The sequence below is a fragment of the Colobus angolensis genome, unplaced genomic scaffold, assembly GCF_000951035.1.
Source record: "Colobus angolensis palliatus isolate OR3802 unplaced genomic scaffold, Cang.pa_1.0 Scaffold12, whole genome shotgun sequence".
Classification (NCBI taxonomy): domain Eukaryota; kingdom Metazoa; phylum Chordata; class Mammalia; order Primates; family Cercopithecidae; genus Colobus; species Colobus angolensis.
Window position 1 is genome coordinate 4898053 of NW_012113141.1, and position 16253 is coordinate 4914305.

General features: G+C 53.2%; 1 protein-coding gene across 1 annotated transcript in view; it reads left to right on the forward strand.

The window, feature by feature from the left end:
* Positions 1-16253, forward strand: part of CDH23 (cadherin-related 23) — a 296198-nt gene that overhangs the window by 208267 nt on the left and 71678 nt on the right. The window contains 2 exon segments of the mRNA XM_011927642.1: positions 123-272; positions 749-907. Of these exon segments, the coding sequence (XP_011783032.1) occupies positions 123-272; positions 749-907 (309 nt within the window).

Here is a 16253-nt window from a genome sequence, read left to right on the forward strand (position 1 = left end):
ATCCACCACCCCAACCACAGCAGCTCCGGGCTCACTCTCCAGGGGCCTCTGCTTCTCCATCTGGGTCTGGGCTTCGGCCACTGTGCCCTTCCTGACTGGCTTCTTCTGCACTCTTGACACAGGGCCTGAACAGCATGTTTGAGGTGTATCTGGTGGGGAACAACTCCCACCACTTCATCATCTCCCCGACCTCCGTCCAAGGGAAGGCGGACATTCGTATTCGGGTGGCCATCCCACTGGACTATGAGACCGTGGACCGCTATGACTTTGATGTAAGGCCACACTCACTGGCATTTTGGAGTGGGGTGGGGGTGGATTTCAGGGGAGGCAAGGGTAGGGTAAAAGATTGCCTTAGATCCCACCTTCCACTGCAGCCCATCTTCCCTTGTAGATCTGACTCAGACAAGCCCTCCAAGAGATGGCAGGGGCCGGGCTGAGCCTCCCTTTTCCAAGAAGGACAAGGATATGTCCAGGAATTAAGTGGAATTTTACCAGACTCCCATCAGGAGCTTCTGCAGCCCATATCCTGCCAGATCAGCCCCTGCTAGCTCCTCCTGCCCTAGCAGAATCAGCGGCCATCCTAGAGCAATGACAGATGGGCTCGCAGTAGCACACAGCTGGGATGGGCAGAGACTCTAACAGGTGCTCTGGGCTGGGGCCGGCAAAGGCATGGATAGGACTTATAGGGACAAGGACTCTGGGAGGGGACATGTGGGAGCTTACCTGAGCCCCTGTTCTGCACACCCAGCTCTTTGCCAATGAGAGTGTGCCTGACCATGTGGGCTATGCCAAGGTGAAGATCACTCTCATCAATGAAAATGACAACCGGCCCATCTTCAGCCAGCCACTGTACAACATCAGCCTGTACGAGAACGTCACCGTGGGGACCTCTGTGCTGACAGTCTTGGTGAGTCCCCGCTCTCCCACAAGACTACTGAGGTCTCCGGGGCCGACTGTGGTAAGGCATCCAGAATGTTGTCCAAGGGACCTGGGCAATCAGGGAAGGAGGCGCCCCCAAATCCCTGAGCTGTGTTTGTTGGTGTATTAAATAAAATTTCTGGATGCTTCAGGGTGGGGCTCCCTTGGTCTAGGCTGCAATATGGAAAACGAGCCAACCTGGGGGGTGACGAGACTGGACTGAGTACACTGATTTTCTGTCTTTCCCTGAGAGAGACTCAGTGAGGGTGGGCCAGGAGCCCTGGAAGTCCCCTCCAGTGGGCGGGAACGTGCCAGGCATCTCTGAGAAGAGCGACCCTCTCCATGTGAGCATAAGCGCCAGAGAGGGACGGGCTCCTGGGGGATGCCTGGGCATCCCCAGCTGACCATGGCTGGACTTGTCCTTTGACAAGGGGCCCTCCCAGTGTCATCTGTATCTGTCAGTACTCTTGTTTGCAAGGGACAGAAACCCTTAAGTAGTTCAAGCAAAAAAGGATTGGCTCACATAACTCAAAAGTACAAGTGATTTCAGGTCAGGCGTGGTGGCTCACACCTGTAATCCCAGCACTTTGGGAAGCCGAGGTGGGTGGATCACTTGAGGTCAGGAGTTTGAGACCAGCCTGGCTAACACGGCAAAACCTCGTCTCTACTAAAAATACAAAAATTAGCCAGGTGTGGTGGCACATGCCTGTAGTCCCAGCTACTAGGGAGGCTGAGGCAGGAGAATCGCTTGAACCCAGGAGGTGGAGGTTGCAGTGAGCCGAGATTGCGTCACTGCACTCCAACTTGGGCGACAGAGCAAGAATCTGTCTCAAAAAGAAAATAAAAAATAAAATAAAAAGTGCAAGTGATTTCAGGCATGGCTGCATCCAGGCACTCAGTTGAGCAGGGCTCAGTCTTCAGCACTGGGTTCTGCTTTTTTGTATTGGCAAAGAGGGGCACCAGCACTTCTAGGCTGACTTCTTACCAATTTATCAACCCTAGTGGGAAAAATTCTTTTGCAGTAATTCCAGCAGATTCTCATCGGCCCAGTTGGTTGGGCCATCCTGGAACCAATCGTGATTCTGATATGCCGGGGAGGGATCACACTCCCCCTAGTGGACCCAGGGGTTGGGGTCAGCCCCGCCCGAATCACACTGGCTGAGAATCGGGGCAGGGCTTCTGTTCTAAGACAAGGGATTGAATGCTAAGCAGATCCAAGTGGTAGATGTGTGCCACACAAGCTCAGAGTCTAGCCCATAGTCGGTGCTCAATAAATGTCATGGAGTTGAACTCACTGCTTTCTCCTCCCTGCACACCTGGGGCCCCCAGAGTCCTTGCTTCCATTTCTTGCTCCTTCCCCACTCCAAGCAGAGACACTGCCTGTGATACCAAGACCCCGCTCTGAAGTGTGTTTACTCTACAGACAGATGGTATGAAACTGCACTGAGCCCCCAGGCCCTTCCCATCTGACAGTTATTAATATTTCAAACAGATGTTTACCTAGTCAGGCTGTCAGACGAAAGCAATAATTCTGCGGCAGCTGTTTCCTCCAACCCCCGCATCTCTAGCTCATGATTCCTCCAGCTTTCACGAAGGTGCTCCCTGCAATAAATCACCAGGTGCTTGAGGCTCCCTGGACCCTCCTCCAGCCTCTCAGTGCCCAGCCAGAGAGCAAGTGCCAGAGGCTCTGGCCTTCTGGACCCAAAGTGTGTGTCTTTACCTACCACCCACCTTCGAAGGACTGGGTAAAGGGCAGCCAACAGCCTGTGCCTTGGAGGCCTCAGGGAGTGGAGGGGAGGCTCTGTGCCCTGCAGCTCTGGGACCATGCGGCAAAGAATTCTAGTGTCAGATCCAGGCTCAGTAGGTGTCAGGGGATTCCTCCCTGGCGTTATTGCTTGGGACAGAGTTTCCTCACTTTGTAGTCCCAAGTTCCCATGGTCCTTGGAAAGGGGAAAACCTATGGAGCAGGGAGGAGATATGAAATGTGAGAAGGGGCATCCCTTGGTCGGTGGTGCCAAGGACAGCTGTGTCAGGCCTAGTCCAGTTTGGGGCTGGCGCTGGGGAGCAGGCTCTGGTGAATGTGAGCCGAGCCCCTCATGCCAGGTTTTTCTCCAGAACTGGGTCAGCTGCTGGGCCTGAGCTCAGCCTCCGCTGTGAGTCGCTCGGAACTAGCAGATCCGGCCAGCCTCCCTGGGTTCCTGGCTTCCTTCATCCAAGCCTCACCCACCACCTTCTCAAGCTCCCAGCCCCAGGGTTTATGAAACCATGAAGGGTGAGGGCCCATTTCATCAGGTAACAGCTCTCACAGCAGGACTGTGTGCCTAAAGGAGTTCAGGCCCTACAGGGGGACAGTGGGGACCCCACGTGCTGGCCTATCCATGCCACTCTTAGTGCCTTCATTTTCTCATCTGCAAAATGGGCCCCAGAGCTAGTAGTGACTAAACTGGAATTCTGTTCCTGTAAAGGGGATATAAAAACATCCTGGGTGACCCGCCCAACCCCCTTCCTCTCCCAGTCTCCCCGAGGTGTTTCCTGGCCACACCCTCCACACCGCCCTGCCCTGCTCTTGGCCTCCCTCACCCGGCAGCTCTCTGCTCAGACCCGGGTCAGCCCAATCTCTCCACTCCTCTGCCATAAGAGGGGCTGAAGTTATGGCTGCCTGCTCAGTGACTGTGAAATTCCTTCCCCCTGACCTTTTCTGGGATGTTATTAAAATGTTTCATGGGCAGTTGTGTCAGGAAAAAAATTATGAAGAAAAGGAAATGTTTTAATTTGCACTGAAGGCAGGAGCAGAGCGTACCCAGCCCCCATCCTGGCGTGGCCCTGCTTCAGTGGCTAGTCACCTGTCCTGGGGGAAGGTGGTCATTTAACATGACTTGAGGAAGCTGGAATAGGAAGGGCTGTCACCACCAGCCCAGGTGTCCTGGCAGGGGTGGAAGGGCCAGACTTTCTCACCTCCCAGCTCCCTGGACCTTACGGCCCCCAGTTACAGCAAAATGAGCTTCCACTGGTGGCAGGAAAAGAGTGGGGACACCCCCCCACACACAGTCTGTGCTAGCAGAACCCACACATACAAAAAGCCCACCTTCTGTATGTATATAGGGGTTTTGCATTTGCCATCCGAATTTGGTTGAAAAAAATATTGCATGTAAATGAACCCACAGGGTTCAAACATGTGCTGTTCAAGGGCCAACTGTATCTCTAACCTATTAAGTAGGTGCTATTATTCTCACTTTACAGATAAGGAAACAGATGAGGCACGGGGAGTCAAGTAACTTGCTCAGGGCCCCAGGGCTAGTAAGTGACTAAACTGGATTCACACAGCGACTCCATTTCCCAAGCCACAGGCTCTTAACCACGAGGCCGCCCATCCATGTGGGACCACTGAGCCTAGTCCTTTCAGCAGCCTTCAGAGCTGAGGGTAAAGAGAGGAGCTGGAAAGTGCTGTCTGTGGTACCCGCGGGGACAGGTCCCAGGGTGGCTCCAGGCAGTGTGTTCTTAGGTGACACTCCAGACTTTTAGGGCCTGTGGCACCACCAGGTGAATTTTCACATCTCTGAGCCCTAAGCTGCTCCGGGGACAGAGCTGTGTGAGTGTTTTCATTGATGGAGAAACCACTTCAGAGATACTCGAGCACTTTGCTCGGGGAAGCAGGAATACCAAGGCAGCCCAGAGCTGTCTCCGTTAGGAAAGGCTCCCTGGAAGGAGGGAGGGTTCAGATGAATGTGCTCTGAAGGGTGATCACACAGAGGAAGGATATGCAGGGATGCGTATGTGAATATGTGGGCAGGCATGTGAGGTATGCTTGTGGGATGTGTATGGGGGTGTGTGTAGGCAGGCATGTTTTTTCGTGCCTGTGCATGTACATGTGTTTGCAGCTGTGTATACTCAGGGGTATGTGTATGTAATATACACGTGTGTGTGCTTGTGTGCCTGTGCACATGCATGTTACAACTACATGCATTTGGGTATGTGCGCACACTATATGCACACATGTGTGTACGTGTGTGTACATGTATGTGCCTGTACTGATGCATGGATGATGCTGGTGGCTCCCATCCTCTAGGTTGTGTGGTTTGTTCTCTCTCATATCGCTGCCTGCTCTGTGATTCATGCCTTCCAGTCCTGCCTCCTGACTTGGCAATAGAAGTCAGATGAGAAGGCCAGGGAGTGTCTTATCCTGGGACCCTGCTAGGCTTGGGGCAGCCCTGCAGCCTGGCCAGTGTCTGGGGCCTGGCAGGGTTTGTGAGTGCTACTACTGGGCAGTACAAGAGGTACAAGAGTAATCTAATCATTCATTCATTCATTCAGTAAACGTTTGTTGAATACCTGCTATGTGCTAGGCACATGGCCCTGAGGACACATGGTGATGTGAGTCTTATAAAGTTCACAGTCGGCCGAGTGCGGTGGCTCATACCTGTAAACCCTGCACTTTGGGAGGCCAAGGCAGGCAGATCATGAGGTCCGGAGATCAAGACAATCCTGGCTAACATGGTGAAACCCTGTCTCTACTAAAAATACAAAAAAAAAAAAAAAAAAAAAAAAAAAAAAACAAAAAAAAAAAAAAAAAAAAAAAAAAAATTAGCCTGGTGTGGTGGCTGGCTCCTGTAGTCCCAACTATTCGGGAGGCTGAGGCAGGAGAATGGCGTGAACCTGGGAGGCGGAGCTTGCAGTGAGCCGAGATCACGCCACTGCACTCCAGCCTGGGCGACAGAGCAAGACTCTGTCTCAAAAATAAATAAATAAATAAACAAATATAATAAAGTTTACAGTCTTCCAGGAAAGCTGGACTAAGTACGAAATGAATCTTTACATTGAGTATTACTTGCTGTGATGGTGAGATCAGGAAGCTACAAGAACCTCTAACAGGGTACCTGACCTTGCCTGGGGTCCAGGAAGGCTTCCCTAAGGAAGTGGCATTTGAGTAAGGATTAACTGGTGAAGGCAGATAGAGAATAACATTGGAGAAAAGAGGCTGGGAGCAGTGGCTCATGCCTGGAATCCCAACACTTTGGGAGACCAAGGCAAGTGGATCACTTGTGCCTAGGAGTTCAAGACCAGCCTGGGCAACATGGCAAAACCCCAACTCTGCACAAAAAGAAAAAAAAAAAAATTAGCCAGGTATGGTGGCATACACCTTTAGTTCCAGCTACTGTGGAGGCTGAGTTGAGAGGATCACCTAAGCCCAGGAGGTTGAGACTTCAGTGAGCCGTGATCCATTGCACTCCAGTGAGCCATGATCCACTGCACTCCAGCCTGGACAACAGAGTGAGACCCTATCTCAAAAACAAAACAAAAAAACCCTGGAGGAGAGAACAGCATGTGCAAAGGCCTTGTGGCTGGAGTGCAGTGAGGGGCATGTGTGGTGTGCAGCGAAGTGGGGTCCTGCTCCTTTGAAGCACAAGAGGCTTGGCTATTTCTCTTCTTCCCAGATTGATGCTCCCCGCAGTGTGCCCATTGGGATGCTGTTCTGATAGTGTGAAAGGCCTATATCCAACTGTCCACACCCCTTTGCCTGTTCCATCCTTGTGACGGTGGCAGGTGTTTGGGAAACAGCTGGCAGAGGTTGTACCTAGGATGTGCGAGGAGCCAGCCTGGCCTCCTGCAGCATGGGGCACATGTCCCTGTATTTATTAGCTCTATGTCCTCTGGGCAGTGGAAGAGGTGAAGTGTGCTGAGGAAGGGTGGCAGCGCCCCTGAGCTCCAAGGCCTTCTCTCCCTGCTGCAGGGGGTGGGGCATGGCAGAAATGGGCAGAAGATGGACTTCAGACAAGACAGGCTTCTTCCCCAGTCGGAGGAAGCCAAGAAAGAAGGAGAGGCCCTGAAGAGTCCTGACTGGGCAGGTGTGGGGCCCCAGGACCAGCTTGTGGTTTGTTGAGCCAGTGGCTATAGCTCCACCTCTCAGCTCCAGATAGACAGGGCTGGCCGGAGGTGGCCAAAAGGCCTGCTCCTCTCTCATCTCCCTGCCCCCTCTTCCCAGCCCACCCTTGGGAGGCTGGCAGCATCTTGGGCAGGGCCACAAGCCGTCCAGGGAGTCCCTGCAATCCTGTCTTACTGTGAGCTGGTCACTTCTTCTCTGGGACTTGGCTTTCTTCCTATGAAACGGGAAAGTAGTACCTGCCCAGCCCGCAGTGCTGGACTGTCGGGAGACCCAGTGCAGTCTGTAAGTGGTGTAAATAGGTAAGTCTTACAGATGGCAGGAGTGGGTATTTTCATCACTGGCCTTGAGGGTCTCACCTGGCTGCCCACCACCCCTTCGGCCTGTGGACAAGCCCAGCTCTACCACGGTGGACCCTGGACAAGACACTGGGCCTCAGTTTCCTCTTCTGTGAGCTGTGGGAGACAACCCGCTAGGTGCCTACCTTGGAGGATTGTTGTGAGAATCAAATGGAATGATTCATGAAGACACAGCACAGAGGCTGGCTAGGAACACACACTGGGAATGTCAGCAAGTCATGCCTGGCCTCCTGGCTGAGTCTCCAGGGAACCTGGGCCCTGGGCAGGGACACCACCCTTGGAGCTGTGGCCCTGCGTCAGGCAGCCAGGTGACCTTAGCTAGTCACTGAACCTCTGGGTCCCAGTAAGATGACTGGGCCAGGGGTTGGTAAGGCTTTAATTCCAATTTGCACTGTCCAAGGAGAAAAAGGAGCCATTCTTGCTGTTTAGTTTCATGCCCAGCACCATGAACGAGCCACCCACCCTGCAAGGGTCCCCACCCAGCCACTGTCCTCTAGAGCCTGTCTCCTGCCCTACCCCTCCTCTCTCAGCTCCCATCTGGAAGTCTCAGAAAGGTTCCCAAGACTTCACTTCCCCCTCCTAGAGCTAACTGGCTTCCTCCTGGTCCAGCCCAGCCTCCATCCCCTGCCACATCAGCAGACAGCCCTCCTGCATCAATGTCAGCCCCATTGCTGTTTGTCCCCATCTCTCCTTCCCCTCCCACCCACAACATTGACCCCACAAGGAAAAGGTGGGTGTGATGTCATTGCCCTGGGCCGGCCCTGGTGAAGGCAAGCTTTAATCCTGGAGGACTTCAAATGCGGCAGGCCTGTTCCACTAGCTGTAAGGCTGCAGGGCCTCTCCCCCTGCTCTGTGACTGCCAGGACACCACAGCCTTCAGGCTCAGAGATCACCCCTGTCCCTCCATGCTGCTGAATCCAAGAAGTCTAACATGGGCCCTACTCAAGGTGCTGGAAACCTAATGACCCAGCCAGATGATCCAGGAAGGCCAGTTTACTGCCTGTCTTAGTCTTGGTGCTCCCTGGGGCAAACCCCAGCTCCTCCCTGGTCCCTTGGCCCCCAGCAGAAGGACATGTAGCTCTGCAACATTTGTGGAAGCCTCTCAGCTGTATCTACTACTGCAGGAGAGAACCTTGCTATAGGAGCAAGGCTTTGGAACCAGAGACCCAGCTTCAAATTCTGGCTCTGCTGCCTGCTGTCTCTGTGGCCCTGGGCAGGTGCTTAGCTGTGTCCTGACCCTCAGTCTCCAGAGTGTGCTGTGGAGAGAATAACAATAATATTTATCCCACAATGAAAAGAGATGGGGCATTTAAAGCACTTTGTGTATTAGAAGGCACTGGGTAAATGGCAGGTGTGATTGCTAGAACAGCTATTGTTACTCTTATCCAGCTTGAAGGTTTGTTCTGTCTTATCTGGGAGTCAGTGGAGCTTCAGGGAGCTTTGTTATTTAAGCTTAGCTCTCTCAGTTCCTAGATTTTCTGCCTTTGGCTGTGACTTCCTGGACTCTGGGTCCTCTCAGTTGGTGCATTGGTTGAGTTTTTGTCTGTGCCCAACCCTAGGAAGCCAACACACAGACTCTAGCCTCAAAGGCCAGAACACGGAGAAAGGTTAAACAAGCTGGCAGGTGAGAACCAAGACTCTTCTTCGGAGGGAGGCGGAGAATACATGCTACCAGGTGTGCTACCTGTGCCGTGGTCTGGGGACGTGGACTCAGAAGGGCCCCAAACTTGGTTGAATGCTCTGCTGTCACCATCTTGAAATTCTGATAATTTCTGAACAGCGGGCCCTGCGTGCTCGTGTTGCTCTGGGCCCTGCAGCTTACGTGGCTTGCCCTGGCACAGGAGTTTATCATCCTCTGCCCAAATAAACTCAGTGCCTCTCCATGGTTTTCATCCATCCCTACATTCAGTTAACAGTCAGCAAAGGCTAAAGTGCTGGGGCCTTCTGTTCCCACAGAGCTTGCTTCTGTTCTCATTGCTGCGTAAGAAACCACCCAAACTTAGTGGCATAAAGCAACAGTCGTTTTTAATACAAATGGCTCGTGGATTTGATGGGTCAGGAATACAGAAAAGGTGCGGCAGGGAGGCCTTCTCTTTCCTTGGGACCTGAGGTGACTTGATCAGCTGGAGTCTGGAAACAGAGGGCCTGGAGGATCCATTCTGATGGTGTTCTCACCCTGCCGTGCCTGTGCTCTGGGCTCATTCGGCTGAAGGGTGCGTGCAGCTGGACTGTGGCCCAAGCACCTACATGTGGCCTCCCCACATGTCCGGGCATCTCCCAGCATGGGAGTTCTGAGCAGGTGCACCCCAGGGGAGGTCTCTGGAGGAGGAGTGTCCCAAGAGAGCCAGACAGAAGCTGCGTGGCCTTTTTCGACCCAGCCTCTAAGTCACACTGCATCATTTCTGCTGAATTCTGTTGGTTTTGAAGTCACCAGGGCAAGTCCAGCTTCAAGGGGAGAGGACAGATCTCCCCAGCTGTCAATGGGGAGAATGTCCAAGACTTCACACAAATGTAAATGTCACAGAGTCACTCAGAGATCACTTTTCCATACCACTTCTGAGCGGTCGTGGTCATGCATGAGCATGGTGCCGTGATTCCAGTTTCCCTCGCCTCCCCCTGGAGGGCGCAGAAGGAAGCAGGAGAGCAGAAGGGAAGCCTGCAAATCCCATTTCCAGCCTTGGACAAGCTCTCAGTGACTGGGAAGGGAAAAGACAGTGATGCCTGCTACCCCAGGCATTCCCTGGCCAGTGGAGTTCAAGCCTTCTAGACCTGGGTTGGCAATCAAGGCCTCCGCAGCCTGGCCCTGAGCTGCTCTCCAGCCCTTGCCCCCATGCCCCTCACACCCTTCTCTCCTGCCCACCCAGATCCTCAACACCCCTGCAACCCTCAGCATTTTCTTGCTACGGCGTTTTTGCTTGCTACTCACCTTCCTCTCCCTCCTTCCTATTTGAGACCATCAAAACCTACTGACCCTAAGGGCCAGTCCCCTTGGCAGCACCCCCACCTTAAAAAGCCCTCTCTTCCTGGTAACTGGCAAGTGTCCCCTCTCTGGAATTCCTCTGCCTCTTCTCTGGGGCCCCAGCATGCTGTGTGTCTTGCTGTCTGCGGCCGTTCCCACCCCTGTACGAGGGCTCTCTGGCAGGTGTTCCTTCTTCCCCACGCCACTGAAAACCTTCCCCAGGCAGGTTCTCTCTATCTTGGGGGCCCCACCCCTGGTATGTGCAACACAAAGTAGGCTGGACTCCTAGTTTTGTGTCTAGGGTGGTCTGGGGTATCTAGGGCAGCTGCTGGAGGAAGGGATATGGGCAGGAGAAGGTTAACAGAGGCCTCGTGAGGATACATGAAGCACAGAGAGGGTAAACTACATACACAAAACCACCCAGGCCGTTGGCAACCGAGATGTTTGTCCAAGCCTGAAGCCTCATGATCCCACATTTCACTCTCTGTGCCATGCTCCTCCAGCATCCCCTCGGGTGACAAGCGTGTCACCGAGAAGACTGCCGGCCAGAGAACCCCAAGGCCTGGCTTCCAGGCCACTGACTTGCCGTGTAACCCTGTCCCATTCTCTCCCCTCTCCGGACCTTAATCTCCTGCTGAGTCCAAGGAGAAGATGGGCTGGAGGCCTTCTGAATGCCCTTCATAGGTCAGGCATCCCTGGGGTTGCAGACCCCAGCCCAGGGACCCAGGCCAAGGGTAGGGAGGTGTAATGGCCACCAGCTTCGAGGATCCCCTGGGCCTCCTAGTCCTAATCAGGGCATACAAGTCCAAGGTCAAGACTGAAATCTGCCCTGCCTTTCAGTCTGGCCCTGTAGACAGGTGGGCGGGAGCTGACCCTGCTTCCCTGGCTGCTGCTGCTGGTCAGAGCCAGGTGCCCTGGGCCTTCCTGGCCCTCTGGGAGCCCCTGTGTCTCCTTGGATTGTCTGCTCTCCTCCTTCCCCTCCCAGAGCAGAACTATGCACTCTCTGGGACAAAGGGTGCCCTCCAGATGCAAATCCAGTGACTATTTAAGCCTGGAATGACAGTGGTGAGCCAGACAAGTTCCCTGTCTGTTCCAGGGGCAGGAGGCAGATGACGAACAAGGAAAGTCAGAGCCGGTGGGGTGGGGATGAGCGATGTGGGGAAATACGACTGGGCAGGGGCAGGGAGTGGCAGGGCTGGGGTTGCTACTGCATTGTTATATCAAGTGGTGCAGTAGGACAGGCTTCTCCTGGAAAGTGAGATTAAACAACCTGGAAGGAAGCCAGCAGGGATCCAGGTTGAAAATCCAGGAAAGAGTAACCCAGGTGAGGGATGCCGGTGAAAGGCTCTGAGCAAGAGCCTGGCTGGTGGATGTGCAGAGAGCAGGAGGGGCATAGAGGCTGGGAGGTAATGAGGCCTGGGAGCCCCTCATGGGTAGCAAGTCTAGGAGAGCCCTGAGAATGGGTCTCCTCACTGCTCCTCAGTGGAGAATAGGCCTGGGGTAGGGGATGGATGAGACCAGGGTGGAAGCTGGAGACCCGCCCTGAGGCTACTGCAAGAAGCCAGGGAGGGATGAGGCTCCAACCTGCAGGTGGGGACAGTGAAGTCCAGATCCCTCCTGCTGCTCCACCCTCCTCTCCCCACCCTTGCTGGAGTTGCTTCGCTCTTCTCCTTCCTAGGCCAGCAAGGTGCATGTGTCTCCATCTCCGCCTGACTGACTGTGCCGTCCTGAATATCAAGTGGAAAGGACTGCAAGTAGGCCCAAGGCAGGGTTGGGGTCCTGCCTTACCTTCCTACCTGCAGGTTGGCCTTGAGCCGGTGACTGAAGGGCTCTGGGTTTCCATTTTCTCCTCCATAAAATGGGAAGAGTAATTCCTATCTCAGCAATGCTGTGAAATAATGTACGGCCAGGTCATAGGCCAGGGCCTGCCTACTGCAAGTGCTCCAAAAGTGTACCAATGCCTGCTGCGTCAGACCTCCAGGGTTCTCGATGGTTTTCTAGAACAGTCGTCTCTCCCTGATTCTGATAGCATCCGTTCGACTTGATTCTACCATTGTATAAAGCTGATGACAAAAATTGCCAGCATGAATTCTTAGTAAGCCTGGGAGATGATAACAGGGCCCAAGGGGCAGGCCCGGTCCGCATGCTTTAGCAAAACCAAGAGGACAAGCCGGTCAGAGCAGGGAAGACAGCCCTTGAGCCTCTGCCCGAGAATCATCAGAAGCTGGACTTCCAGAGCCTGCCCAGCCCTTCCAGCGCGTTGACAGCAACCCCTGCCTGGTGTTCTCCCTCCCCACCCCCTCCTGACACCCTCACCATTGGCATCTTAATTGATCTCATTGTTCTCAAACCCTTGAGACCTGAGACTCCAGCTGTGTTTAAACAGAACAAAATCTCTTCCAATTTCCCCACCGTTTAAAAGAAAATTGAATTCTTTATCTGCAGCCTGGGGAGGGGAAGAGGGAGTCTAAAGAGAGAGGGACACACACACACACACACACACACACACAGAGTAAATAGTAGGTCTTTCCAGCCCTGCCCCCTGTGGACACTCTCCCCGCATTTGGGGGTGTCTACGGTTGTACTTCTGGGCCCATTTAACGGGCTCTTCTGTTCATCTCCCTCAGAGGGCCTGGGGTGGGAGCTGGAGGAGGCTGAGCTGGCTGTCGGTGATTGACGGGACCGAAGTTCCTCTGTCTGTCAGGCCTCAGGGCCCCTCGCCTGTGTTTATCTCTTTAATCTAAATATCTGTCTGTGAAACCTAAATGGCGTGGAGTGAGAGGTAGGACCAGGGTAGAGAGAGAGAAAGAGGAAGAGAGAGGGAGGGAGGAGAGAGTGAGAGATGGAGAAAGAGGGAAGAGAGAAAAAGAGAGAGAGAGAGAACGAGAGAGAGAAAGAGAGACAGAGAGAGAAAGAGAGACAGAGAGAGAGAGCACAGCAGGCTGTCGCCTTTCCTCCACTGCGGCTGGGGCGCCCCCACCTCTGCCTGGGAAGTGAATTATCCTGGACCTTGTGTATTTGTGTGAGGTCTGATGGTTTTCCGCTGATTGGTCATTCAACAAATTGATTTTTGGCAAATTGATTTAAGGCCTCACTGCCTGGTCCGCCTTTGAAGCACTCCACAGCCTCTGTCACCAGCACCTCCAGAATCTACCATCCTTGACCGAGCAGCTCTGTCTGTGGCTAACCTTTGCCCCTTTGCCAAAACAAGAGGATGCTGTGTTCACCCCAGGCCTGGTGAAGCAGCGGTGTGAGCTTAGTGAATGCCAGACATTTTACAGGGCGTTCCCTGTCTCTTCTGTACCCACTGTGTAGAAGAAGCCGAGACCCGGAGAGGTGAGTGGCCTGTCCCAGGTCAGCCAGTTAGTGAGCAGCCAAGCCGGGATTCAGACCCCAGATGGTCTGACTCCAAAGCCCCTGACTTCCCCTCCATTTGCCAGTCACCCTCAAGGGCTCACCTCCCAAGCTGGGCTCCAGCCTTTTGGAGACAACTGTCTCCAGAGTCCAGGGAAAGTGGACTTGCAAGGTGGGAGCCGCTCACTCCCTGGGTGACCTTGAGCGGGACCATGGCTCCAGGGGCCTCAGAGTCCTCATCTGGAAAAAGAAGGGATTCTGCTGGACCGCTCTCTAAGACCCCCTGTTCCAACAACACGCTACTGTGCCTGTAGACAGTCACCTCCAGCACAGAGAGCCCGTGACGCCCTGTGCTCTGCGCCTGTCAGAAGTCACCCTTCAGTAGGTTCGCTGCTGATTGTTCCTGCTCAGACAATTGCTCAGAGAACACCAGAGCGAAGAAAATGGACCCCCTGGGCCAGGGGACAATGGACAGCTGTACCAGTGGCCAGGGCCAGAATGAGTTTGTAAATGCTGCAGACCAAATGCCCATTCAGAGTCCACCAGTGCCATGAACTAGGAAGGTTATGAGCCCTGGAACTCAGGTGACAGGGAAGAGAGGGGAGAGAGTGACAGGAGCAGCCACTGGGAACTGGGCATGTGAGTTTGTCCAGGGAACATTTGGGAGAAAGCCTAGAGCAGGTGGGTGGAGGCCCCACAGAGGTTTAGGGAGAGGTTGCGCTGGGCCTGTGGGTTTGAGGTGGCTTAATCTTCCTCTGTGATCTCTGTAGTGGGGGTAGTAGCTGTGGTTCCTACCGGCTTGTTTCTGGAGTGGCTCAAAGTTCCATATGCCTGTCATAAAAACGACATTTAACTTCATAACCCAGGACACATACTCACATGGACACTTATCTCCAGCAAAGCAGTACTTCCTGAATACATGTAATAATACACTCTAGTGTTTTCTGATTTAATTCTGCTAGATTTCATTTTCTAAGTGCTAACCATGAACCACTAGATTGATTTCATGACCAACTAATGGATAGATGTTCAACTAAACTAAGTTTGCACTTCTCTAGAAGGAGCCTTCTCTGCTTCACCATCTGATGAGGAGGAGGAAGGTAGTATCCACTTTGTTTCAACTTTGTTTCTCCAGTGTTCACTACAGGCAGCAAAGGGATAAAGACCCCGGTCCTCCAGACTTAGACCACCCAGGTTTACTCTGACTCAGCCATTTCTTTTCTTTTCTTTCCTTTTTTTTGTGGGGGGATGGAGTCTCCCTGTCTTGCCAGGCTGGAGTGCAGTGGCGTGATCATGGCTCACTGCAACTTTCAACTCCCTGGTTCAAGCGATTCTCCTGCCTCAACCTCCTGAGTAGCTGGAATTACAGGTGCGTGCCACCACACCCAGCTAAATTTTGTATTTTTGGTAGAGATGGGTTTTCACCATGTTGGCCAGGATGATCTCAATCTCCTGGCTTCGTGATCTGCCCCCCTCGGCCTCCCAAAGTGCTGGGATTACGGGAGTGAGCCACTGCGCCTGGCCTGACTCAGCCATTTCTGAGCTATGATTTTGAATAGGTTACTTGTATCAGCAATGAGCCAGTACAGTCACCAGCAACCGAGACCCCAAAAACAGTTGTGTAAATATGATCAAGCTGTATTTTTCTCCCACGTAAAAGCAGTATACAGGTGAGCAGCCTTGGGCGGCTCCTCTGGCTCTTTTCTCCACCATCCCTAGGGTGTGTTCCTCATCTTCACGGTCCCAGGTGGTTGCCAGAACTCCAGCCATCACATCTGTCTCTCAAGCTACAGGATGGAGGAAGTGAAAAAGGGAACCTCCCCTCCCTTTTGAGGATACTTCCTGGAAGTACTTTGCAAACTTCTGCTTTCATCTCACTTCACTGGTCAAAATTTCATCTCATGTGGCTGTGCTTGGCTGCAAAGGAGGCTGGGAAATTTAGTATTTTAGCCAGGTAGCATTGTGTCCACCTTAAAAAAAAAAAAAAATCAGTTTCTGTTAATTTGTGAAAGTTAGGGAAGGCATGGCTGTTTAATCTCTGCCAGATCACCTCTGTGTGCCTCCATTTCCTCTTTTGGAAGTGGGGGTGATGATAGTTCATTATAGAATTATGTGGGCTTGAGAGAAATCATACATGTAAAGTGCTTAGCCCAGTGCCTGACACAGACCAGGTGCTAATCAAATGATGGGTACTAATATTGAGGGCCTGGTGCCAAGCTGCGCTCCTGTCATGTGTGTTATCGAAGCCTCATGACAACCTGGTGAGGTCGAAATTAGCCTCCCCATTTTATAGATGAGAGCACTGAGTTTCAGAGAAGGTAGCTCTGTGTCAGACCGCACCCCCATGGAAGGGGCAGAATGGAGGCACGAACTCCCTTGTCTCCAAGATGCCAAAATTCTTTCCCTTAACCATGGGGCAGTGCAGCCCCCTCGTGGAGACTGAACTGCTCCCTGAGAGCCTGGCAAAACCGAGGGGCTGACATATGATGAGTCAGAAACTGAACTCGATTAGCCGACATCCAAGCTGAACCCAGGCCCAGCGCTCCCTCTGCCGGCCCAGCCTCCTGCAGAAGAATCCCACCCATCCACCTAAAAGGAGAGCAAAGCCAGGACAAAAGAGCCCTTTAGGCTTCCACTGTGTCGCCACCTACAAACTGGCAGTCAGAAGATTCAGGCGTTTGACTCACTGAATGACCTCGGGCCAGCCCCTTTTCTCTGAACGCCTCCATTTCTCCATCTGCAAAATGGGGAGAATGTTACTGTGCCCTCTCCACCTTCCGGGGAC